The sequence below is a fragment of the Calypte anna genome, chromosome 1 (assembly GCF_003957555.1).
Source record: "Calypte anna isolate BGI_N300 chromosome 1, bCalAnn1_v1.p, whole genome shotgun sequence".
Lineage (NCBI taxonomy): Eukaryota > Metazoa > Chordata > Aves > Apodiformes > Trochilidae > Calypte > Calypte anna.
In genome coordinates, this window is record NC_044244.1 from 191,764,243 (window position 1) to 191,789,344 (window position 25,102).

Below are 25,102 nucleotides of genomic sequence, written 5' to 3' on the forward strand. Positions count from 1 at the left end.
ACAAGCATTCAGGTATCACAGCTACCTCAACTACTAAATTCTGTAAGAGCCTTCTTTCTTGAAATAGTGAATAATAAATTAAAGAATCCCTTAATGTTACATTAAAATTTGCTGGCAGAAGTTTCATTTGAAATACTGAGTGACATTGGACAGCACAAAACCAGAACAATAGCAGAGCAGAGACTCTCAAAAAAGCCACTGTGTTCCTCTTTCAAGTTTTACCCCTGCACCTTTAAATTTCATTCCCAAGGTTTAAAAGGTTATTTTAAACACTAGCCATTCAAAAGCCACCTCATTTTGTCAATTTTGCAACCAGCAGCATCCTGAGAGGTAGTGTATCTTCTATCCATGTGTTTGGTGACTTGATCATCTTCTCCCAAAGGGCAGTTTCATCTGAAGTAGAATCCATCCAGTCTACTGTAGTTCCATAACTTTTGCCTAGAAAAGCCATCAGGTTTTAAGAGAAACATTACTTAATATGCTGCAGAATTAAGAGCAGACAATCAAATTTGCCTCTCTTCTAAAACACTTTCACCGCCATGGGTAGCTGACCTAGTACTTTGAAGATCCAGTTCTAAATTTTTACACTTGAATAATTCTGTCAAATAAAATTAATTACAGTTTTAGATGGAATCTTTGTCATCTTTCTCCAGGCTTCTTTTCTTTGTTATCCTTCCTCTTTTTGTCAGACTCAAGGAGAGAGATGTATGGGCAAGTAAGATCTGCAAGGGTCTAAGAATAAACCAGGACACTGATTTTGTACTGAAATACAGCCTTGGTTACTCTAAAATTCAAACTGAAATTTACTATCCTAACTTGTATTTTAGGTTATTCTGGTGAACCATGTGAGAAGTTAATTTGTGAAAAGTATTTTTTTCTTGTACTTGTTTGAAAGACTCCAAACACATCCTTCCTTCAGACCAGAGAGGACGGTGCAAGGGGCAAACGTAATAATTGAAAAAACATAAAATTCTTCTATCTACACATCTTATATTGCCCTTATGTTACAAATTCGTATGCATCTGTAAGTTTTCCCATCCAACACCTTCAAATCTGATCATGCATTCCTGATCTACCCTTTTGTCTTCCCCCAATACTGTTTTTACACAACATAGAAACTCACACATGCAAAAACTAGGTGAGGCTTTGTTCAAGATTATGGGTGCAGGAATAGCCCCTGAACTGGGGGCCCCTCTGTTCAAGGAGAACTGGGAAGTGCTTGAGAGAGTCCAGTGCAGAGCCACAAAGGTGACTAAGGGAGGGAAACATCTGCCTTATGAGGAAAGGATGAGGGAGCTGGGTCTCTACAGCTTGGAGGAGACTGAGAGGCAACCTCATTAATGTTTACAAATACATAAAGGGTGAGTGTCAGAAGGATGGAGCCAGGCTTTTCTCACTGGTGACCAGTGATAGGATAAGGGGTAATGGGTGCAAGTTGGAGCACAGAAAGTTCTGTGTAAACATGAGAAAAACCTTTTTCACTGTGAAGGTGACATAAAAATGGAACAGGCTGCCCAGTGAGGTTGTGGAGTCTTCTTCTGTGGAGATGTTGAAAACCCACCTGGTTCCTGTGTGACCTACACTAGGTGGTCCTGCTCTGGCAGGGGGTTGGACTTTTTGATGGTCCGTTCCCTCTCATGGTCCCTTCCAACCCCTAACATTCTGTGTGATTCATAGTTTTGTACTTCAAGCAGTAGCAGTTAAAATGTATGGACAGATAAAAAAAAATTTTAATATTTCTCCTTACTTGTCAGTCATCCTAAAGCTCAAAACACTAATATTATTTATATTTCAGGATCTGTGCTGAAGAATAAGTTATTTTTAATAAAAAACCTGAAAGGCTGTTCAGTGATCTTTGCAAAAATAGAAGAAATTGAAAGGAAGAAGAAAAAAGTTAAAGTCTGTATTTTGTAATCTGAGGATTAATCATCCAGTACCTGTTCCAAGGCCTATCCTGAGACCTCCCAGAAAGTGGTTGGCTAGTTTGTTGTGATCCCAGACTGTGAGTTCTATGCAAGCTTCTTTTAAATCTTCTGGTCTAAAGCCATCATAGACCATGGTGTGATTGAATACTGGGTTTGTAGTTTTTGATACTGTTCTTGTTTTCTGGCGACTTTTTCTGCTAGTATCTGGAAGAATGGTACTTCAGAAATAAAAAGCATGGTCAGTTTGCACTTGATCATCACAGCCTGCATTAAGCATACTTCATAGACAAAAACTACTTATTAACAGTGGCCTTTGGGTGAAATGTGACTGAAAGAAGAGGCTTTAGCATCACAGAGATGAAGTCAAAGGCCATATTCTCAGTCCCTTTCAAGAAATACTGGCAGCATGTATCCACCCTCGTGGAAGGCGAAGTCAGGTGGAAAAGCAGCACCAGTGAGCTTATTTGCTGTGTTATCACTAATGACACTGAATCCTTTTTATTGCTGCCAGAAATTTCCCAACCATCTTTCTGTTCTTGTCTCTTAACATTTTTAGTGTGTATGTGGAAAGGAAGGAGGAAGAAATACAACTATGCTTCTAACTTCTGTCTCCTCCCACAGTTTGTGAAGCTAAACCATATTCTTGCACAGTTTGTTTAAATGTAAATAAAAGCAGGCACAATTTTGTAACTGATTAGCAGACAAAATGAAATAGTGATAATTCAGAAAGTTCTCCAAGTAAGTTTTAGTGGGTGGTATACTCTTAGCATCTTGAAGTTGTAAGCACTGCAGGACAATTTCTGTTACAATAAAGAATTGGAAAGGAATTATGTATTTTTTCCTTTGAATGTAGAAAAATGAAGATAACATTAGAAAGCACAACAGTACCATTACGAGGCTATCATGTTTGTGACTTCAACCACAGTTCTTACCACTTAATAAAAGAGTTGATCCTGTTGCCCCTTAGAAGAGGAAGGTCATGGCATTCCTTCACCCAGATGTGGACCTCACCAGTGGACTGTGTCTTCTTTCCTGTAAACATAAGACAAAATATCTAATTAATCCATGTAGTTCCCTTCTGAAAGTAATTTCTATGATGCAGGAGTTCCTGCCCATTTGTAGAGGTGATATTCAGACTATATTTATTCTCTCACATCATAATTCAACATTCATCTCTGTACTACTTATACTGAAATCTTCATCCCATTGAAGTACAGCAAGATCACATCATGTCTGTATTCCTGATTTTCTCCTGTTACAACTAAACAAATCCATGCTACTGGTCTTCTCTTTCCAAGCCTCCTAGATAAAGAGATCAACTTGCCTTCAGTCTATGTGATGTTAGCATTTATTGCCTCTTGCACTTTCAAATAAGCTAATTTGTGCTCTTAAAATATTTAATTATTATGACTGACTGGTTGGATTAAAGATTTGACCTGGCTCCACTGTCAGGTCAGCCAGTCATCAGTTGCAAGACAAGATTAAACCAAACAGATCATACTGTTGTAAATTACCACTTTCTAAATACTTATGGTTATTTTCTACTTCTAATATTACTTAAATTTAGTGGGTTGTCATTGTTTATTTCAGGCAGCACTTGCCTCATTATTTATAATCTCTAAAATTATTAGTGAGAAAACAGAACTTTGTCATACATACAGACTGCATTACAATTGTAACAGTCTTGTAATTTCTGGTGTAGAAATTAAAAACATTAAATCAAAACATCAAAACAAAATAACAGAAAATTATCTTTGCTCCTAAGCCGAATTAATGACTAGGGTGACCTAATCCTTTAGAAAAAAAGTAATTCTACTTTTATGTTCAAAAATATGTCTGAATTGTCTGAAAAACATTAAACAGGAGAACAAACCCCCCAGAGGTCTGACAAACCCAAAGAAAGAAGCAACGCATACCTCCAACAGGGTATGGGACATACTGCAGAGCTAGTTTCATCTGCCCTCTGTTTTCTAGGTCAAGAGTCATTGTTGAAGTCTGAAATGCAAGGAAAAAACCCATAAACCTCAAACCTTGCAGTTCATGCGCAGAGTTTACCAGGCACAGTTTTTCACTGGAACAAGCTTGGCTCTACATGAGGCAATGTTTTTGAGTGTCATTTCCTTATCAGTTAGGGTTTCATCATTTTACAGGACATGAGAAATCTGAGGTCAAGTTTAATCACTTGGTAGTTCCTCAGATAGGTGCTCTTCCACTATAAAGTTGAAAACAAGACCCAGGAGAAGCCAACAGGCTTTAAGGGCCCATCTTTTCCATTTTTGTGCATTTATTTAGAATTAGAATATATGCTCTTTCAAATCAGGAAACTTACTCTGTGCAATGGAAAGTGTACTTTAATAAACCCATTTTTGTAGGAATGTTTTGATCTAAAAATCAGCCTCAATAGGAGTTATCTTACAAAAAGGCACAAGAATATGTTATTTCTTCAAAAAGAGTCATGGACCATTTGTAGATGAAGCACAGCACCTGCTAACATTTGGTTACATTTATCTACCTAGAGTAGTTTTAAAATAATTTGAATTAAACTGGTCTAAAGAACACTATGGCATTGCTGTTCTGTTCTATAAATTATAAAACTTTGGATTAAGTTGATTTTGAAAATGAACTAATGAAGTAAATTCAAGGAAATAATAAAAAAATTAATGATAAATAAACAAAATAAAAGCAGTAAACAAACAAAAAAACAAACAAAACCAAAAGAAACTAGAAAAAGCTTAGCTGAAAGTTTATGTTTTGTCTGAAATCCATGAAGAAACAAGAGGCATACAGACATGGAAGTCATCATTACATGTGATATTAAACCATTGCTACACTTGCTCCATATTCTCAGTAGGTTTACTTCATATTCAGGGAATAAGTGTCTTCAGCTACCTGATGCAGGGACATGACAAAAGTGAAAAATATCTTGAAATTCCTACTGCTTAGATTATGAGAAAGTTTTTCCTGCTATAATACCTAGCTACTTACTAGATTAAAGTACACCTCAGAACTGAATGCTCCATTTACCAGTAAAGAGATATTTATTATTATAGCCAGCAAAACCCACAGAACACACAAAATCAGCCCTAAATAAATAAATTACTTGGATTTGCACTTACACAGTGGAAAATGGAAACCATCTAACCCATCCATGGTAACGTACCCTTGGCTTGAGTGGATACCAGTTGATCTGCTTGTTGGATCTATCATTCCAGTCCCAGGTTCCTAAATCCAGCTCCACTTCACCAAGGAAGCTATTCCTCCCAAAGGTATCATTGTGCCAGACAGAGATATTAAGACTTTGGGTCTTTAAGACATCCTTCTCAATTTTATACTGCCAGGAAGAAGAAATGAGAAAAAAGGTTAAAACAAACTAGATTTTCATCAGTGCTGTGTCTGAATATGTGTCTGTGTTTATATATCCATAACTGCTCACTTCTTCATTTCAGAACAAAACTCTCTTCATATTTTACTTTTTTCCAAGCATCTTAAGTTTATAACTAGATTGCATTTGTTTGAAAAAAAATGCACAACATCCAGTGTTCTCAATGCTGTATCCAGCAGAATTAACCTGCCAGTGGAAGGACATGGGTACTTCTAATGAGTGATCCATCTCATCTGAACACAGATATCTCTTTTGAAAGCATCTGGACTTGTAACTAGAAGTTAAGGTTCCTCATACTTCATGCATGGAGCATTTAATGTCTAGTAGTAGTCTGATAAATACCCGCAGTATTTCATTATAGACCGGATTAAAAGTTTTCTTTTTCACAGAGGTCTTCCGTTTGCCCATCTTGTATTTCTCTGGAAGCAGGTAGGACTTCACATACCTAAAATTTAAACAGGCTGGTTAGAAGAGCAAGGAAACACTTCAAACTTCCCCTTCCAAAATGCACAAGTATTTGCTTATAAAATAAAAGAAATCTACTTAACTAGCCATTAGGTTGTTCAGCTTGTAACATGTAAGAAATGGAACAGCAGTGGTGAAGTATAATAATAGTTCCCAAAGAGGGACATTAACCTCTTCCTAACAGAGAGAAATGTCTCCTCAACACAAATACCATGGCTAGAGATCATATTTATAGAATTTAATCCTCTGAAAACTTATCAAAGCAGGATTTACTGTCTGGAGAGTCAATGGAGTTAAATCCAGTTGTCAGCCACTCACAAGTGGTGTCTCCCAGAGCTCAGTACTGGGACCACTCCCGTTTAACATCTTCATCAATAGTCCAGACAAGAAGATAAAGAGTGCACAGAGTGACCCTTAGTAAACTTGCAGATAAGGTGCTATGGGGAAGAGTGGCTGGAGAGCAGCTCAGCAGAGAGGGACCTGGGGATGCTGATTGACAGCCAGCTGGACACAAGCCAGCAGCATGCCCAGTTGGCCAAGGCAGACAATGGCATCCTGGCCTGGATAAGGAACAGTGTGGCCAGCAGGACCAGGAAGGTGATCTTACCCCTGTAATCACACCTTGAGTACTGTGTTCAGTTTTGGGCCTCTTATTACACAAAGGATATTTTGCTACTAGAGCATGTCCAATGAAGGGCAACAAAGCTGATGATGGGATTGAAGCACAAGTATTATGAGGAGCCACTGAAGGAGGCTCCAGGTTGTTAGCCTGGAGGAGGCTGAGGGGAGAGTTTATTGCCCTCTACAACTACATTAAAAGAGATTGTAAAGAGGTAGCAATTGGTCTGTTCTATGAAGCTGAACAAGGGGTAGTGGGCTCGAGTTGCACTAGGAGAGGTTTAGGTTGGATGTCAAGAAGAATTTATCAGACATTGGAAGAAGCTGCCCAGGGCAGTGGTGGAGTCACCATCTCTGTAGGTATTTAATAGCCTACAGACATAGTACTTAGGGATATGGTTTAGTTAAGGGTTTGTCAGTGTTAGGTTAATTGTTGGATTCAATGATCTTGAAGGTCTTTTCCAGCCAAGGTAACTGTGATTCTATGAATTTTAAAAGTGAATGTCATATTCTTAAAATTTTGAGCTTCCCATGTTACTACATGTACCAACTTACTGTGTTAATTCCACTTCAGAGTGGCAAATCACATAAAGCATGTTATAACCTGTTAATTTATTTATTGGATTGTTCACTCCAACAGGTTATAGAGGTTGAAAAAAAATCATTTTTCACTTACACTTTAAAAGAAAATCTTCCATTATGAAATAAATTTATTCTCTGTACTTACGGGTCTGAACGTTGTCGTTTAACATCTGCCACTGCCAAGTCTTTACATTGGCAAATAAAAATGTGGAGCTCGTTCAGCTGTTCTACATAATCAATAGCAAACTGAATGTTCCCTTTCACATCAACATTGCCAAAGTCTGCACTACAGATGCTCATTAGACTTCCGCTCACCTGTATCACACAAGAGGAGAAAAAATTTCCAGGCATTGCTTTTCATCAGATGCTTCAAGATTAGGGTAGAAATTGTACTCAGAATTCAGATAGTAAAGAAATAAGCTGTGTCTCTTTTGATGTAATAACAAGATGTAATGGACACTATAACACAAGCTTCTCAGCAAGCAGATTAACAAATAAATCAAGGTGTTACGCTTGATTAGGAAAAATAAAAAAAATCAGACCACAACAAAACCTGAAGGTGTTTATTTCATTGAGATAGAACAGATAAAATTACAAGATGCAGTAGATCTAGCTATTGACTGTGATTAGATCCTTGAAAAATTACTGGTATCTCTGTTTGGGTGATACTCGTTGCAGAAAGCAGAGCAGGTAGGACAATGGGCCTTAGGAAAATACTGAGAAAAAAATTAGTAATAAATTCTATGTGGCTGAATTATGAACCTAAATAAAACACTGAAAATTAAACATTACATATGTAGAAAGAGAAAGATCGCTTTCAAGTAGAGCTCCTAAGGTAAAAGCCATCTCTTAGTTCAGTGTTTCTAGACCATGTTACACAGTAGAGTCCTGAAGAGGCTCCAATATATTATGAGAAAAGAAAAAAGAAAAATACCAATTTTATTTTGGTTTAGGTTATTCTATGTGAGGGTTCACACATAAGAGAGAGAGAAGGAAGGAGACGGAGATGCCAAGGGAAGAAAGGAATAAAAAGGCAGCCAACACAATACTGAAGACATTAGCAAAAGCAAAGTGCCATTAAAAACAGGCTTTGGTTTACATACAGAGGATAAGGAGGCCATGCCAGAAGAGCTGCTAAGATTGGTTAGAGAGCTGGGACTCTTCTTGATTCTGCCAAGGGAATAACTGCTTTCTGATGCTGTGTCTGTCTCTCTGTCATCACTCTACAAAAACATCACAGAAAGAAAGTCTGTGTAGATTCTTCAGTCACAGTGAACATTCAAAAAGAAAAATCAGTTTTAATGCAGATCAAGACTCAGTGAAAACTTGAATTTAAATTCCCTTGCTTAGTGCAATGTGAGTAATTAATGTTTCTTGAATTAGGTCATGCACTTGAAAAAAAAAAAGGGTTGAAGGGAATTTTTCTGATGGGAAGCCTGCCCTGAATATTTTTTAAAGCAGTAATGCAACCAGGTTTGGACTTCTGTTTTAAATCTCAAGAAGCAACAAAAAAGTACAAAGTTAACTTTACAGGGACAATTAAATTCATCTTCTCTACTTCACTATCTCATGTACAAACTTATGCAAATGATGATGGTCAGGTTTCTTACCAGTCCCTTTCTGTTGTATAGCAAATACCCTCTATCTTGGAGGCAGCTAGCTGGAAGATAACACACACAGTAAAGCAGCACTGGATACAGTGAAAATGGCTTTTGTAAAAAACAGAATCTGTGGTGTTATCCAAGTTCAACAATTTCAAAGTATTTCCTATTCTCCAGAGCTTCTTGTCCCCTGTATCCAATCCCCCTATCCTCTTTCAGGCACTTTGGTAGAAGGTTTATGCTTGGTCTAAACAGTCTTCTATTCCTCTCTTTATTGTGTCTGGGGAGTCGCAGACCAAGCAGTTCAAACTTCATTGATATTTTAAGAGATTTGGATACAGTCTCAGAGCTTATTCCAAGGCCCACCCCATGATGATGATGACTTGGAGAGTGGCAGTATGTTGCTGGAAATTCTGAAGTTTCACTTACACAGAATTAACTACCTGGTACCTAAACTTCCATCCCTAAGCAGAATGTTAAGCTAATGCTTCTCTGAGAAGAGATGGTGACTTTCTTATGGTCTTACATACTCATTTTAGATTTTATGCTCTGAAGAAAAGAAGTATGTGTACATGTTCTGAAGAGGAAAAAAAACAAACAAAAAAACCCAAACCAAAACAAAACCTGTTAGTTAGTAAGGACAGAGATTACCTTCAGGAATAACAGGAAGCCTTCACTATGCTTCAGATTCACAGTGCTTCAATATCCTATATAAAATATATAGCTCTGTGTGTTGAGCTGTACAGTAAGAATAAACCTGGACTGAAGCTTCAGAAAGGTTAATTAGCCACAGGACATTTGGGATAACTTCCTGATTATTAGTCCACAAGCTCAATTCTGTGCCATAGTCCAATAGTAAACTGACTTGGCAGACCCCGAGGAGCACTGTTTGACAAAAGCAAAGTGACAGTAATCAAAAGTCTCAGTTAAAATATGTCAGAGATGGAACTTGCCTTTTCCTGTAGGAATGATGGTACTGACTTGCTCATTCCTTTGAGCTTTTCAGGATTGGAGAACGGCTTATCAGGCTTTGAAGGCACTGTGGAAACTGAAGAGCAGCGGTTCAAAATATTTCAAAACTAAATTGTACATCAAAACAGCAAGATTCCACAAAAAAAACCCAGGACATGTTTAGAAACAACCATTTGATGAAACATGCACATGCACAACCAGTTTACAACATAGATGCAAGTCCCCCAAGGACTCAGAGAATCTATCATTAGGAAGAAAAAAATCTACATTAATATCTCCTATAACACTGACCAAAGCTCTTTTTCTGAAGAAGCAGAACTTCTTACAATGCTTGACATGATAAAAGCCTGGATGCTGAAAGCAAATTCTTGATCAAATGTGGCAAAGATAAAATTTTCAGTTTACTGTCTAGATTCTCCTCCAAGAACAGGGATAAGCGCACTCATGCACTAACCATACCATCACTGACATTAGAGTCACCATAGGGTTCTTGGTAAGAAATAAGTGTACAAGTGTACAAGCCAAACTCTGTTCTTCTATTTACTCAGTCTAATTAATAGCATAAATAATAATATTTTAGTAAATTAAGCATTTTTTAGTCCCAAACAAGAAAGTTTCAAGTATTCCTAGTTATTATAAGACACATACTTCATTAATGATGCACTTTTTAGCAGCCTCTCTCTTCAATTTTTGTGTACCTCTACTGCAGTTCACTTCTATGCTTTTTCTCTGCACAAAGCTTAATTGCACAAGCTAGTCTTGCAAAAATCCAGTTTACAGTAAGCCCCCAATACTTGGAATTGGACTAGATGACCTTTGGGTCCCTTCCAACTCAAGTTATTCTGTGATTCTGTGAATTTTCCATGCTCTAGCCCCACTTGTATTTAGTAATGCACTAAAGCTCTAACGCTTTGGACTGGATACACATTCTGAAATGCACCAATACTGAATATTTCATGAGAGAGAATTCCTTGTCAACAAACATCCTGTTTACATACAGAGGCACATATCTCTTGCATAAAATGAAACACTGCACTCATGATGGGATTGTTTGCAAGGCATGAGTTAAACTTTTGCAAAGCTTTTGCTGTTCAAGTTCAAACAGTACTTAACATATCAGTTGTCAATATGCAGTTAGATGCTGTTTCCCCATTGAGCAAGTATCTAGTTCAGATGTATAATTTGTTAGTTGTTAAATAAAAAATTACTTTTAAAGTGTTAGTTTAAATATCACTGAAGAAATCTCTCCATTGTCTGCTGGAAGAATCCTATTACTCAATTCCTGCTGCATTTTCATTCCTCTCTTCATGCTGATCAGGTTTCAGACCTGCTCAATGCAGTATTTACAATAGTCATTCAGTAGCACAAACAGCTACAGCAATGTCATAAATAGTAGGAATACATTTTATATGTGAGAATTTTACTTCCCCAGACCCAATGTGTTTGTGTTTTGCATCATTATCCTCCTCTGAGGAGCTGGATCATAACAAAGGTAACTGGTGCACAAGCTACGCAAAGCAGAAAAATTAATAGTATTTTCAAGAAAGCCTGGCTTATTCTGTCTGTACAGCTATCAATTTGGTGATGTTTGTAATTTTTTCAAAATTTCACTGTTAATGAATTTAGCTCAGGCTGTGTCTTTCAACTGAGGTAACATTCAGAGCTCTCAGTTATCTCAGTAACTGTTTCACAGACTGAATGACTAAAGGCCAAAATAATACACAGGTTCGTGGCACAGAGTCTCTACAGATGCAGCAGGACACAACATCAGAGGAGTTCTCAAGAATAAAGCAACACAACAAAATTCTACAAGATCATGCTGAGGTTAATAAAATCTAAAAGCACAATGGTTAAAAAAAATTCTCCACTAGCAAACAGAGACCATTTAAAAAATAATAAATTTCCATGCAGACACAAGAGATATTTACCATCTTCAGCACTAAGAGCTAATTCTTCCTTTGGCTTACTTATTTTTCCTTTATCTGTGCAGGAAAAAAGTAATATATAGTTAGAAATTTTTCTGTTCAGTATGATAAAGTGGATGGCAGTGGTAATTGTAGAATTAAGAGTACTGAGGACAAAAAACCAAACAGACCAGCAGAGCTATGGGAATGGTTAAATTAAAGAGATGCTTTCTACTTCACACATTGCTTCAAGCCCACATCCAAGCAGCAGTCTCGTGTTGGCACAGTTCCTATCAGTGTGTTGTTACAGCAATGTTAGTGCATACCCAAAACCTAGAAACTACTTAGAAGCAAGCAGCTGTGTAAGTAGTAAGTAGAGTAATTTGCCAACCATAGCCAACATCTTTCAGAATCTACACCTCCACATTTTAGTTTTCAAATGTAATGTTTCAGTTTATGTCTTCCCCATTAGACATGAGATAAACATAAAAACACTCGGGCAGGGTGAAGGTAGGCAGAAATAATAATTAAAAAAAAAAAAACAACAAACCAAACCAAGAAAACACTAGTAGGCTACAAAGGAAAGTTAGGAACCAATTTTAAGTATAATCTTGTGTCACTGTATTCTCTTGAAGTGACTTTTGTATATTAACTGCTGGAATACATGTGAAACACTACTGAGCTAAGATGATCTTTCATAATTCCACTGTCTACTAACGTGACCCAAGCAAGTAGCCAGAAGACAATGCCACTTGTTGCTCATTACTGATTTGAGTAGTTGCCAAAACTTTCACCATTGAAAAGATACCCAATAAACTGCCCATAACTGATTAACACAGTATTTTTGGAAGATGTCTGCTCCACAGACCAGGGTTGTTTCAAAATTAACACAGAGAACTGAGAATGAAACCATACAAGAAAAGAATTCAGTTCTATTACACAAGCTCCATACCAGTTATTGAGAAACAGACACAAAAAACACTACTTGGCAAAGCTGTATGGAAGACCAGCATGAACATATTTAAGCCAAACTGGGGTTCATGGGAGACACACACAAGCTTTGTGCTCACTTGAGGTGGCTGATGGAATGTCCTCTAGACTTTTGGAAGGTATTTTCCTATCTGCACTCCTTTTCAAAGCCATCAAAACAGGGTTTAATTCTTCTTCTGAACCTGTTGCAAGACAAAACACATGAACACTGCACACACAGATATGCCATTTCAAGCTAATCACTGAAAGCAAACCATGGATTTCTCATGAGAATCTACCTTGACTGTTAGCAAAGACAGTGAATATTCAATGAAAATACAAAATAAATCCAACTAAACAAAAAAAATGTCTCGTTTTATGTCTCATTTGCTCTTTCTAAATTCTCTCAGCCAACAGTAGAGAGAAGCAGGCTGGTTGATTTGCCCTGTGTAAGTGTCCCCGTCTGTACTGTTTAATAAGAATGTTTCAAGAAGTTATGGCACTTATCTAAGGACAATTACAATAAACACAGGCATTAGCCATTTGTAAAGAGCTGACACAAAAAATTAATAGCTTTAGTTTGTCCCTCTGTGTAAACTTCTCTGTTATTTTCTACCCAGCAAAAATAATTTTGTTTCAGTGCTTGAGTAAAAAAAAAACCCCGAACAATCCAGCTGTGGAGACACTTGGATCCCTGAAGTTCTGCTATTGTCCCTAAGGGCAGAATCACGACAGACATAGCTCCCACAGAAATCTTTAAGACCTTCTCTCCTCCCTACCTTACTTTCCTCCCTGTCAGCCAGCCAACCAGGCCTTACAGTTTTGCTGTCTGTAATCATGGGTAAAAACAAATTATATTTCATTTTTCCTTGTTTGTCCTGAGTTTTCACTGACTTCCATTGAAATCTCACTTTTGAAACAGGCTCAAGGGTAAGTTGGCATGTCCTGAGTACTTCAAATCTTTCTCAGATTCTCCAGGTGAAAACAAACATTTGCAGTTTCTCAACAGCAGACAAAAGGTTAAATTATCTCTTCTACCTTAAGCTCTCCAATGGCTGTCACACACAACCCATTGAGTAGAGCTGCTATTAACCAAATAATGAGAATCCTGGTATAACAGCCACTTCATTTACACAGCCACTTCCTAGTGCATCTAGCAGCAGTGCTGAATGAAGCAGCACAGAGTACTGGTATTGCCTTTATATCCAGGCATTCCATGGACAAATATTTACATTTGAAGACTGGACACACTAAAGAATGAACTCAGCCACTGATATATTTTTTCCCCTCATTTTATCTAGTAAATTTAAAAGAAATACCAGATTTTGACAGTTACAATGCCATTAATTTAAAGGTGATGCCCCAAGGGAGGAAGAAAAGGGTGAATTATGAAGACTGATGCAACTGATAAGTCCCTTCTCCAAAAAAGACTTACCCAAATGTAGTACATGTTTGTCAAACAATTTCCAATTAAAGGACTTAATTCTACCCATCCTTCCCAAACAACTATCCAAAGCATTCAATTAAGAAATAAGTATCCCACAGATTTTTGGTTAAAAAAAAGAAAAATTGTAGCCAGATTTAAGAACCAAGCACCATGAATTTTAGAAATCTAACAAATGGCTCACGAGTTGAACTTTCAATTCCAGAGAGGCAATCAGAGTTCTCATCTGAAAACCTGGATCCCCAATTGGAGCCACCACCTTCCTCCTGCTGAGAAATTGGGCAGAGTTGAGCTCCTTGTGGCTGGGGGTACTTGCTTTCATCTTTAAGTGGTGTGCTTGTTCTTCTGAATTTCAACAGTGCTTTAAATTCTGAATTATTTTCAGAGGCATCCAAGGATGTGCTTTCATCTCTCCTTCCCTTATTCTTTATCTTCAGTGTCTTGATTGCAATCACGTTGGTCTCTCCTTCCAAGAGAGAAAAATCAACTGGATCCATGCTTCTCTTTACCATTTTATTAATAGTTCCATGTCTTTTAGGAAGACCAAAAGCTTCAGTTCCACTTACTGCAAGATCATTTACCGAAGCTTTGATATTTTGTTCTGGAGCTCCCCCTTTGATAGCTACCTTCTGAGTGCAATAGCTACTTAGAGCATTATGTGGCAGTGACGCTGTCATAAATAGAGTCTCTTTTTGTGATGGAACCATGTTATCCCCAAACTGTTCTTCTTTATGTATCTCTTCAGATATTGAACAGCCTTCAGAAGCTTCTTGAAGAAGTTTTTCTAAAGAGCAACTGAACTCACTGAATTTTGTAACATGTGAAACAGTAGTTTTTTCTATTGTTTCTTGTAGATCTTGAGTATGATCTCCCTCTCGTTTATGGGAAGCATCCATACTGAGACTAGTCTGTATTTTACCTTGCATTTTGTTATCCATCTTTTCCAGCACAGAAGCTGGTGTCTCAGAGACCTCTTTTGGCAGCTTCTGCAAATTAACATCAAGTACTCCATATTCAGCCTTGGAAAGTGCAGATTTTTCCATGGTCTCACTGATTTCCAATGCTAGCTCTCCATCATGCTGACAGGTTGTGCTTCTAGTTTCCATACTTGCAGTGCTCCACACTGTGCTGTTAGCAGGTTTTAGTTTAGGAGGTGGTGTCTCAGAGACCTCCTTCAGCAGCTTCTCTAAAGCAGAACTCAGGTCACTGACCTTGGATGGGGCAACAGATTTTTCTATGGTCTCATCGATTTCTAGCAGCAACTCTCCATCATGCTGATAGGTCATGCTTTTAATTTCCAGCTCAGCAGTTCTCTCTTCTGTGCTGTCAGCACATTTTTGTTTAGGAGGTGGTGTCTCAGAGGCCTCTTTCAACAACTTCTCTAAAGTGGAACTCAAGCCACTGACCTTGGATGGGGCAACAGATTTTTCTATGACCTCACTGATTTCCTGTGGCAGCTCTTCATCATGTTGATAGTTTGGGCCTTTAAATTCCACCTCAGCAGTCCTCTGTACTCTGCTGTCAGCACATTCTGGTTTAGGAGGTGCTGTTTCAGAGGCCTCCTTCAGCAGCTTCTCTAAAGCTGAACTCAAGCCACCGACCTTGGGTGGGGCAACAGCCTTTTCTATGGTCTCATTGATGTCTTCAAGCTGACCTGTTTCTTCTTGACATGTTGACTGCTTACTATAATTAGTTTGTGATATACTATTTGTGTAATCAGATGTCTTCATAGCCACGCTACTGTATTCAGAAGGATGAGATGCAAAGGTTTCTCTGAGCCTGCTCTGCAAACCAGCTTGAAGCCTCGGGGAACCCTCAAGAGTATCATCCTTGTCTGCTGCCTGATGTTGTAGATAGAAAGGTTCAAATTCCCCAAACAATTTCCTGAGGCTTTTTTTGTTTTCATGTTCATCTGTTGATGGCACATTCACTTTTCCTATGCTATTGCCTATTTCTTCTTTTTGATCATCAGGAGAAATTTCATGGCTCTTTTCTACTGTTCTTTCAAGGACTTTGCACTGATTTAAGTGAAAATTTGTCCCATTCGAAATGTTTTCTTTTAGGTTAGATGCCACCTCAGAGGCTTCCTTTTCTAACTTCTTTAGGCCTAATTTAAATACATCAAGCTCATCTTTAGGTAGAACAACCTTATCCACAGTCTCTGCAGCTCCCCCTTTAGAGAAACTGACATCTAACATAGTCTTGTTCTCCACTTTTTCTATAGGTAAACATAACCAATCATCTATGACTGTCTCCTTTAAAGCATCTTGATCATCAGGTGATTGAAGCAACTTCAAGGAAACATGCTTTGAAGAAACTATACTTTTTTCTGGATATTCTTTAACTTCTTGCTCTAGAAGACTCATCTTTTCCTGGGGTTTTGAAAGAGCTGGTTTCCTGTCCAGCTGGACAGAATCTGTATTTTTTGTGTGTCCCACATTCAGACTTTCCAGAGTAGGAGATTGTAGAGGCAATTCATACTCCACAGAGTCTATTTTCTGTGTTTTTTCTCTTTCAGATATTTGGATTTGTTGCAGAATTAACTCTTGCTTGCTCACACTATCTCTGCCTTTATCTTTCTTTGATTTTCTTTCATAGGTTATTGAACTAGTATTATTTGGCAAAGAAACATCTTCCCTATCAATGCTACTGTGTAATTTAACTCCAGTATCCCAGAAGTTTCTCAGACTCTGGAACTGTGAAGGATCTGAAACTTTATTCTTGGACTTTCCATTAATTTTTTCTTTTAAAGACAAAACCTGGAAGCTGGGCTTCTGTTTGGAACAAGCAGCAACTTTTCCTTTAAGTGTTCCTGTCACATCTTTGTCTTTTCTTTCTGGGGAAGCTGAAGTGACATCAACTCTTGGTTGCAAGTTACTGGCTTTTGGTGTTTCTGTATAGTCATGAACATCATTAGATGGAAGTGTTCTTTCTGGCTTTTCAGCTGTATGGCCTGATCTGAACTCAAAAGAGCTTTGATGTTCACTTCTTGAAGCCTGGCCTGCACAACTTACTTCAGTGTTTCTTAATGTATTCTTGCTTATATCATCAAATCCATTAGCTAGGTATACTGCTGTTGGTTTTATTTTGTCACTTTCTCCAATACCTTTCAATGCACCACCTGATGCATTACTATTGATACAAACTTCTTGCTCTCCATGACTGGGGACAGTTTTATCCCTTTCCCAGAATGCTCTGATCTCCCTCATTCTCCTTTTTTCTCGTATTGCCTTCTCTGATTCATATTTCTGAGCTGGTAACTTGTGTTCTTGATGTTGCAGGATATTTGATTTTTTATTTTGTTGCTTGATTTCTTGACCATGTTCTTTTTCTTCAACTCTTGCACAGTCAAATTCAGTTAGTGATTTGTCATTTTGGTCCTCATTCTCTTCTACTTTCTTAGGTTTCATCCTCTCTTTTGTCAGTGGTATATCTTCCAAAATCAATGAGGTAGGTAAAATACTGTCCCATTGTGTAACCTTGCCAAACAGTAATTCTTCTGTGGCTTCTGTTTTTCCATCCATGCTAGACCCACTGTGTTCTGTAGGAAGAACTGCTACTCCTGTTGAGAAGTCCACTTCCTCTTTGGGTTCCCTGCCTTGGGAACTAGTTGATACATGTTTCCTATCTTCAATACCAGAACTTCTTTTAAACCAGTCTAAAACTTTTGAGACAGATTCATTGGCCACTTTCATGAGTTCATCAGACTGTTTGCCAGGCTTGAAAGTGGTTTTAGCATCTTGCTCCTCAACAAGATCAGGCTTACCTTGTTGAAGACTTGTAGAACTGGTATTTGACACTTCACATTCTTCTGTCTTAGCAGAAAGCTGATGTTCATCTACAACATAAATAATCTTATCATAGTTAGGAACTAGACATGTGACCCTACAAGTGGTCTTTCTATCTTGAAAAATCTCTCATATATATATACACCTCTTTATTTAACATGTTAGAAAAGTTTTCCATTCTGGTTGGTTTTGAAAGAACCATACTGAAGGAAAGAGAGGTAAAAAAATATCTGCACTGAGATATCCAAGGAAAAGATTACTTTTGAGGGTGCCAGCAGATAAAATTGGTTACCCCTATTCCACATCAAATGGATAGATACATTGAAGGGGGGGGAAGGAAACCCAGCATATTCATGTTTTGTCCCATAAGCAAGTCCCCAAGTCACAGCTGAATACACAGACTAAGGACAGTCACCAGCACCAATGATGGTGACAGTACACCAATGATTCTTCAGTTCTAGTGTGGACAGATCTGCCAGGCCTTATTACAGGAATTTTTGCCAAATGCCATCCCTTAACCTTCATCATCCACAACAAAGGTGCCTATCCAAGGTCTGATATGATCATTTAATTCTTAAGAATACCAATAGAAGACCATCTAAAAAATGTTGACTGCATTACAGCATTAAAATAAAAAAATAGTGATTTAGAATTTACTTCTACAGTATGTAGCACATTACCAGTGTTTCTGTTTCCTAGTTGCTAATTCCTAGATACAAGGAATTCAAATACTAATGAATGTGTGCTATATGCTACTCCATTGTCCTTCACTCCACTAGTCTCTTACCAGCATTGTCTTTGTGTGACTTTAATTCATGGCTGGACTGCTTGTTGGATTTATTTTCACATGTCTCATCAACACTCAGTTCATTCTTGCTACTTGGCAGGATATTGCTGGAGGTCTTCTGTGGAGCTTCATGTTTCTTAGGAGTAACTGTTGTTGTCTGCAAGGTTTCATTAACCAGAAAGTTGTGACACCTGCTAGTGTCACAAAAGCTGGATGCCAATGTGTCTTCTTGCAAACCATCTTTTGTTTTTATTTGAACAGTTGATGAATAGGTTCCCAAAGGCTTTACAGCAGAAATATGCTTATTCCCAAATGAATCTGATCCCACAGCATTATTTCTGCTATTCTTTATCTCACCAGACTCTAACAAATCAAACTCTCCTGTTTCTTTACCATGCTGCATCTGTGGGCTTTGCCAAGATTCTCTTTTACCTGTGCCAGATGAGAATCTCACTTGTTTTAGTTTTTCCAGTGAAATCTGTGTGGAGTCTTCTGCTTCTTCTGTAATAGAGTTCTTCTCAGCTTCTCCCTCAAAAATAGTTGCAGTAGGAAGACCATTCTTTTTCTGACCATCTAGCATCTGACTAGCACGAACTTCTGAGTCAGTGGAACTTGAACTTGAACTGCGCTTCAGAATGCCCCTGGGTGGTGTGCCAGGGCCATTAATCCTTTCAGTTTGCTTGGCTGGCTTTGGAAGATCTTCTTTTTGTGACACAGGATCTGTTGCTTTGGGAAGTAGTTTTCTAGCCTTTGGGACAGGACGTGTAAGCAGTCCTTTCTGCAGTTCATCACTAGGTTCTACAGAAAGCTCCTTACGATTTTCTGTTTCTTCCTTTTGTAAGTTTGGTTTAGGTTGGCTCTCTTCTGAGAGTGACAGAATTTCTGTAAGATGTGTATAGAGAAGAACTTATGAATTTACATGGCATTGATCTGCATAAAGGGAGTGGTATACACATTGTTGATCTCGATTATATTAATTCTACATTAATTACAGTGATTATATGGGTTTATCAAAAACACCTGCAGCAAAGCACAAGAAGACATTCAACATAAGTGGTGACTTCATTTTTATGTGACAGGAAGTCTTACTAGAAAATGCTGTAGCTATTTCTCATTCTAGAAATATTAACCATTTGATGATTCCACAGAGAACACACCAAATATTTCACAAGCTTTATTCCTGCAAGGGATAAGTATAGCTGGGAAGGGCAGCTTTTGAATATATATACACCTCTTCAGGTTCCAAGCATAAATAGCAACCAGCAGAAGTGGAAACAGGCTATTTCCACATTCATATAGAATAAAGAAAAATTTAAAAATTCTCTCTCAGTAGAGAGGTGTATTTTTTTTAATTCGTAGTGTGAAAGTCTCCATTTTTCCTATCTGCAAGCTTCTCAACAGAGACAGGAGAGTATTTTCCATGAACCTGTAAATTACAACATCAAATGCCTGTATTGTGATCTGTCATCACTCACCTACTTGCTTACAAAGAATAATGCAGGAAAGGAAGGATTAAAAAGTAGACATGAAAAACAAAGGAAAAAATAAAGATCAAAGAGTTAGGCTTCTGAAGAAGCAATAAAACTAAAAATAATTCCCTTATAAACCACCAAGCAACTCAGTTATAGGTATAGTTACCCTTCTTTGATAGCAGAGGTAGACTGGCTGGTCTGTTCCCTGATTCCCCACTGCTGAAATTATCACCTGACATCGTGGAATTAAAAGGATTTCTCCTTTGCTAAAAAGAAAAAAAAAGAAAAAAAAAAAAGACAAAATAAATAAAAGTGTAGAGATCTCTACTGCCTCACAACCTGATCAGCAAAGAGTCTGAAAGCATTTGTCAAATTGGATGCATGACAAATACCTAAACAATATGGACCAGCACAATCAGAAGTGCTGGTGATAGCCTTGTCTAGGTTCTATTTGAACAAGATCATTTGGATTATCTTTTTTGAGGCAAAGATAATCCATCACTTAGAGATACTTAAAAATCCCAAATTGTTGCAAGTTAAGTAATTTTTTCTCTAATTCTGTGACTGAAGAGATACTGAAACACAGAAAGAAAATTCTTTTCAGTGGCTGAAGTGGAAATAATGTCAAGCACAGACAGCCACTGACTATAGCTGTAACAGAACTTCCAGTAGTCTCCATTATCTCCCTCGGAAACAAAAAATACTCATTTTTTTTCCCACTGATTATCTTTCTTACTTAAATTTTTAATTATCTTCATCACTGAAGCAAAGAAACACACAAAATGTAAAAGATAACTTCTGCTACATGCAGTACCCATCATACCTTTACTGGTGAGATTGCTGCCTTCACAAGTCTTTCCTCTGGTTTGTCTAACATCGAGGTTACTACTTTAGAACTGCAAAGAAAAAGCATACAGCAACTTCAGTAAACAGGTCTCAAGCCCTTCTGAAAAAGTAAAACAAAGATTTGTTTTTGCATACTTGATGATAAACTTTTGTCACCTCAAGTTTTCTATTGAGCCTGTTCCTTCTCCTTTCTGCACCAAGGGGATTTTCTTACTGCTTTGTTTCCTGGCAAAGATTTCTTTGCATGTTCAAGAAATCAATAGGACTTCTCCCTGGCATGACAGAAGCTGTATTTTTGATACATTTTAGATTTTTGAGCACACTTTATGTAAATATGGCCACTGTTCAATTTTCAACTTTAAGAAATGTACCACACTGCAGAGTGATACAAACTTAAGGTATGTGCTGATCTTGTAATGCAAACTATTACAGGTGAAAAAACAAAACTGTTCTGACATTTCAGCACTAACTGCAAGAGACTTTTATATGCACACACCAGGTGTAACAGATTATTATTGTTATTCTCTAATCCTAAAAAACAACAACAAAAAATTTCTAGTTGTCAAAGAGCTAAGCATTTTAACTTCTAATTTCTTTTCAAAAATATCATTCCACACTGCATGTTTAAACCTAGGTTCTTATACTTTTTTTTTTTTTTTTAGTTTGAAAATGTATATTTTTAAAGAAACTTTGTTCTGCTGAACTGGAGCTTGTGTTCTTGTTTTTATTCACACTTGAGTCATTTGAGTTTGTGTTCTTGTTTCTCACAGTACCTTGTGCCCCTGCATATTGTTTCATCTACAACATTTACTACTAACAGAATAAACACAATTTATTATTTTTTAATATTATTTTTTAAGGCCTAGGTCCTGAATGCTTCAACCCTTCCTTCATTTTAAACAAGGAAAATACTGTTCTGTACCCTGAGCTGCAAGAAACCAATAAGACATTCTTTGGTCTGAAGATTTTACAGCTGGGAAGGTAACTTTAAGTCTCACTGAAAACACACACCCCCACAAAATTTTTATGTAATGTTACTTCAGACTTACCACAGAATAATTAAAGAGGTGTTAATTTGGCATTACATACCGAAAACCCTGCTGTAAAGAAAACATGGTAGAGGGGGAAAAAAAACCAAAAACACCACAGCTAGGATCTTATAGCTAAGTTTCACAACAAAGGGTCTGAAAATACTCATACTCATACAGATGGAAAAACTAAACAGTCCCTAAATAAGATGCATTCACAAGGCTCATCTAAAAGAGTGCCAAACTAAATCTAAGCCAAACTGGTCAATATGCTCAGATTAAAAAGAATTCCTGCACTGTAATTCAGCAAAATAAAGTGCTGAGAACCACATTGAAGAGGCAAACTCACTACAGACTGAACAGCACTGGATAGGAACCAAAAGGTAAGAAAGCAAAGGCAGGAGCAAAGCTGGAGAAAGGGGTTATAGATTTGCAGGTGTCAATACAGTCTGCTCAGAAATGGCCTCCTATGCTAACAAATAAGATTTCCTGGGCTCATCCTGAGGGACACAGAATCTGGTGTGAATAAAACTAGTGCAATTTAACAGTACTCCATAAATATGTCCTTATCTAGGTATCCCAGCACTCCTATTATTCTGGAAAAATTATATGGATTTTAACAGGGGGTTTATACAAATTTTCACCTTGCAGAACTCTAGGACATGCATTCATCACCTGTTTAATGTAGGCTAAGAATATTTTCTAGCCTGGGAAGAAAACAATGTAAAAATCTTAAGTTAAAAGATGAAAACCCTTTAAGGTTGCCCTTGAGTTTCAGCATATAGGCAGATGGTATCACTGAACAGAGGTAATATTGACAGACTGAGTCAATCTAGGAAAACTCGTTCTGTACAAGGTTACACCTTTAAAAACACTTCACATACCTGGCCTGTAAAGGCTCTGGTATACAGGAAAAGTACCACGATGTTCTAACACCCAAGAAAAACAAAAAATCACTCATGGTTTCATTACTATGAGTGCAGCAGCACCCTGACAGCCACAGCTGAAATGACCCCAGGTTAGGATTTGTCTCTGGGCAGTTTACAAATGGATCTACCAGAGATGAACTTTCTTCACACTGAAGAAGAATTGTTTCATTTTAAGAATAGGATCCAGAATAAAAAGAGTCTCAGTAATATGTTGTTGCATGTTTTCTGATCCCAATCCTCAGGTTAGCAGTTTCTCAGTTTATGCAAAACCTGCTAGCCAAGACAGGGAAAGAGAGGGTCCTGGACAATAACTATTATATACATTATGAAATGTATGGCTCTAATCAATCACACACAGTTTCTAGAATTGTAATGGTAAGAATAACATTACAGGGCTGTACTTCTTGTAAAATACCACCATCTTTTCCAAATGTTCAAGACTACATGCAAAATATTCTTCAAAGACCTATTAAAAAAGCAGCAGGTCTTGTGCTGTCCATAACAAACTAAGTCCACAAAGAGTCTCCTAATAGTAAGAGGCACCTTTAAAAAAGACTACGTTCAGCCAGAACTAACTTTGTCAGCATTACCAGCCAACCTGGGAGGGGGAGCTAAGCCATTTCTAGTGATAAGCAACCTTTATCATCCTTAAAGTGTAACTTCATTTTTTGCAACATTTGTAACAAGGCAGCTTGACCTTTTTCAGCCGTGATTCAGATGGGGTAAGACAGATACCACTCTCAGTTCACTGATAATGGTGCATAAAGGACAATAAAGATTAATTAATGCAAGCCAGAGGTAAGACTTACACCTTGTGCCCATTCAGCGTGTGTGCCCAGTTTGCAAACCAGGAAAGTGAAGGATCAAACTGCTACTAGATACTGTACAAAGGCATAGCAGGAGACAAGCCTTGCTGCAAGGAAAACAGATGACAGACAGAGAAGGACTTAGAAGATAGACAAGAAAATGAAATGTTACAGAGCTGATCAGTGACACAATCAGAAGTAAAACAGTAACCTAGGTAGAAGCTCTGGCCCTTACCTTGCTGTTCACTGAAAGCACCAAGAATCACTCTGTTACACTCCGGTTCTTTTTTTCCTCAGTGATGTTAATCTGGCTAAAGACATTACTTTCTGCCTTAGCTAGGAGATCAGAATTTTCTTCTTCAAATGCAGGTTTTTTTGAAAGCTCTTTATTCAGCAAATGAACTACTACATGTAGTGGTTTTAAATAGGAGACACTTCTCGCAGAAATTCAGAATATTTTAAAGCAAAATGGAGATGTTAAGGATATTTACAGACTTGAGACAAAGTGATAAAATACAAAATCTTCTGTACTTTAGAAACTATTTCTCATCCAGCTTTCTTCCAGCAACTATATCCATTCAGGCATGCTCAAGCTCACCATCTTGCCCTACTCTGAATGGAAGCTCCTCTCATCCAGAAAGACCTTTCTTTCTCATGGTAGAACTAGATTTGTTTTCTACAAGTACCCAAAAATTGTGGTTATTTCCACCTCAGATCTCAAATACATTTGACTTGTTTAAAACAAAAACAAACAAACAAACAAAAAGAAGAGAAAAAAGGAGTCTCAGATGACTTGAACTGTGTATTCAATGATCTGGAAAAATATAAATAATTTCTCAGTCTCTGACTCTGATCCTTCATATGGTCCAAGTTTAAAATTCAGGCTGAATCAATAGCTTGGTCTCACTGTCTTACTGAATGAAGAAATGCAGATGTCCAGTCATTGTCCAGTCATTCTAACCAGAAAGTCAAGGTCTCACTTCTGAGAGCAAGACTAAATTGTAACATAAGAATTTCTGTAGGACCAATGACAACAATTTTTCTTTCAATATTGACTTTTTTTTTTTTGTAGAGATAAGCCAAAAAACGTTCTGCTTTTGAATGCAGAACAATTAACATCACATGACTGTGATTTGTCATCCTTTCACACCCACAGTTTCCCTGAGTGACTCCAAGGAAATATTTGAAAATCTTTGAAAAAAGAGGAAAGTACAGTTTGGATGGAACTTAGAGCTCTCAAGTTTCACCAGTCCTGAATTACACATAGTAACTGTGCTTAAACATAGATCTTACCTTGAACTAGATTTCTGTTGCTCTTCCTCCTGGTGTTCACCAATGCCATGTAGTTCTGGTGGCACAAAGACTTCTTTATTAACATTGCTCACCCAGCTGTTCTTTAATTTGTTTGATTTATTCTGACTCAGTTCAGCTAAAACATGAAACAAGAATATTGTTGTCTCCCATATGTTCACAAAGAATTTTTTAATAATCAAATTCAAGCACCTGCATTCAGTCCTACAGCTATTTCAAAAGCTCACTACACTCGAATTGTATACAGAAGCATATATGGTGCCTTCTGAAGAA

The 25,102-nt window shown here is 37.6% G+C and overlaps 1 protein-coding gene across 1 annotated transcript in view; it reads right to left on the bottom strand.

Moving 5' to 3' along the window:
* Window positions 1-210: 210 nt before the first annotated feature.
* The window catches only part of SYTL2 (synaptotagmin like 2), a 56,789-nt gene continuing 31,897 nt past the window's right edge, over window positions 211-25,102 (bottom strand). Inside the window, exons 4-20 of the mRNA XM_030454185.1 lie at window positions 24,812-24,947; window positions 20,733-20,805; window positions 20,076-20,175; window positions 18,483-19,319; window positions 15,996-17,721; window positions 12,520-12,623; window positions 11,474-11,527; window positions 10,825-10,872; window positions 9,527-9,621; window positions 8,076-8,195; window positions 7,118-7,287; window positions 5,650-5,752; window positions 5,086-5,256; window positions 3,842-3,920; window positions 2,858-2,957; window positions 1,938-2,143; window positions 211-438 (exon numbers count right to left, since the gene is read on the bottom strand). Coding sequence (XP_030310045.1) covers window positions 293-438; window positions 1,938-2,143; window positions 2,858-2,957; window positions 3,842-3,920; window positions 5,086-5,256; window positions 5,650-5,752; window positions 7,118-7,287; window positions 8,076-8,195; window positions 9,527-9,621; window positions 10,825-10,872; window positions 11,474-11,527; window positions 12,520-12,623; window positions 15,996-17,721; window positions 18,483-19,319; window positions 20,076-20,175; window positions 20,733-20,805; window positions 24,812-24,947 — 4,268 coding nt within the window. The 3' untranslated portion in view covers window positions 211-292. The remainder of the gene's footprint in view (window positions 439-1,937; window positions 2,144-2,857; window positions 2,958-3,841; window positions 3,921-5,085; window positions 5,257-5,649; window positions 5,753-7,117; window positions 7,288-8,075; window positions 8,196-9,526; window positions 9,622-10,824; window positions 10,873-11,473; window positions 11,528-12,519; window positions 12,624-15,995; window positions 17,722-18,482; window positions 19,320-20,075; window positions 20,176-20,732; window positions 20,806-24,811; window positions 24,948-25,102) is intronic.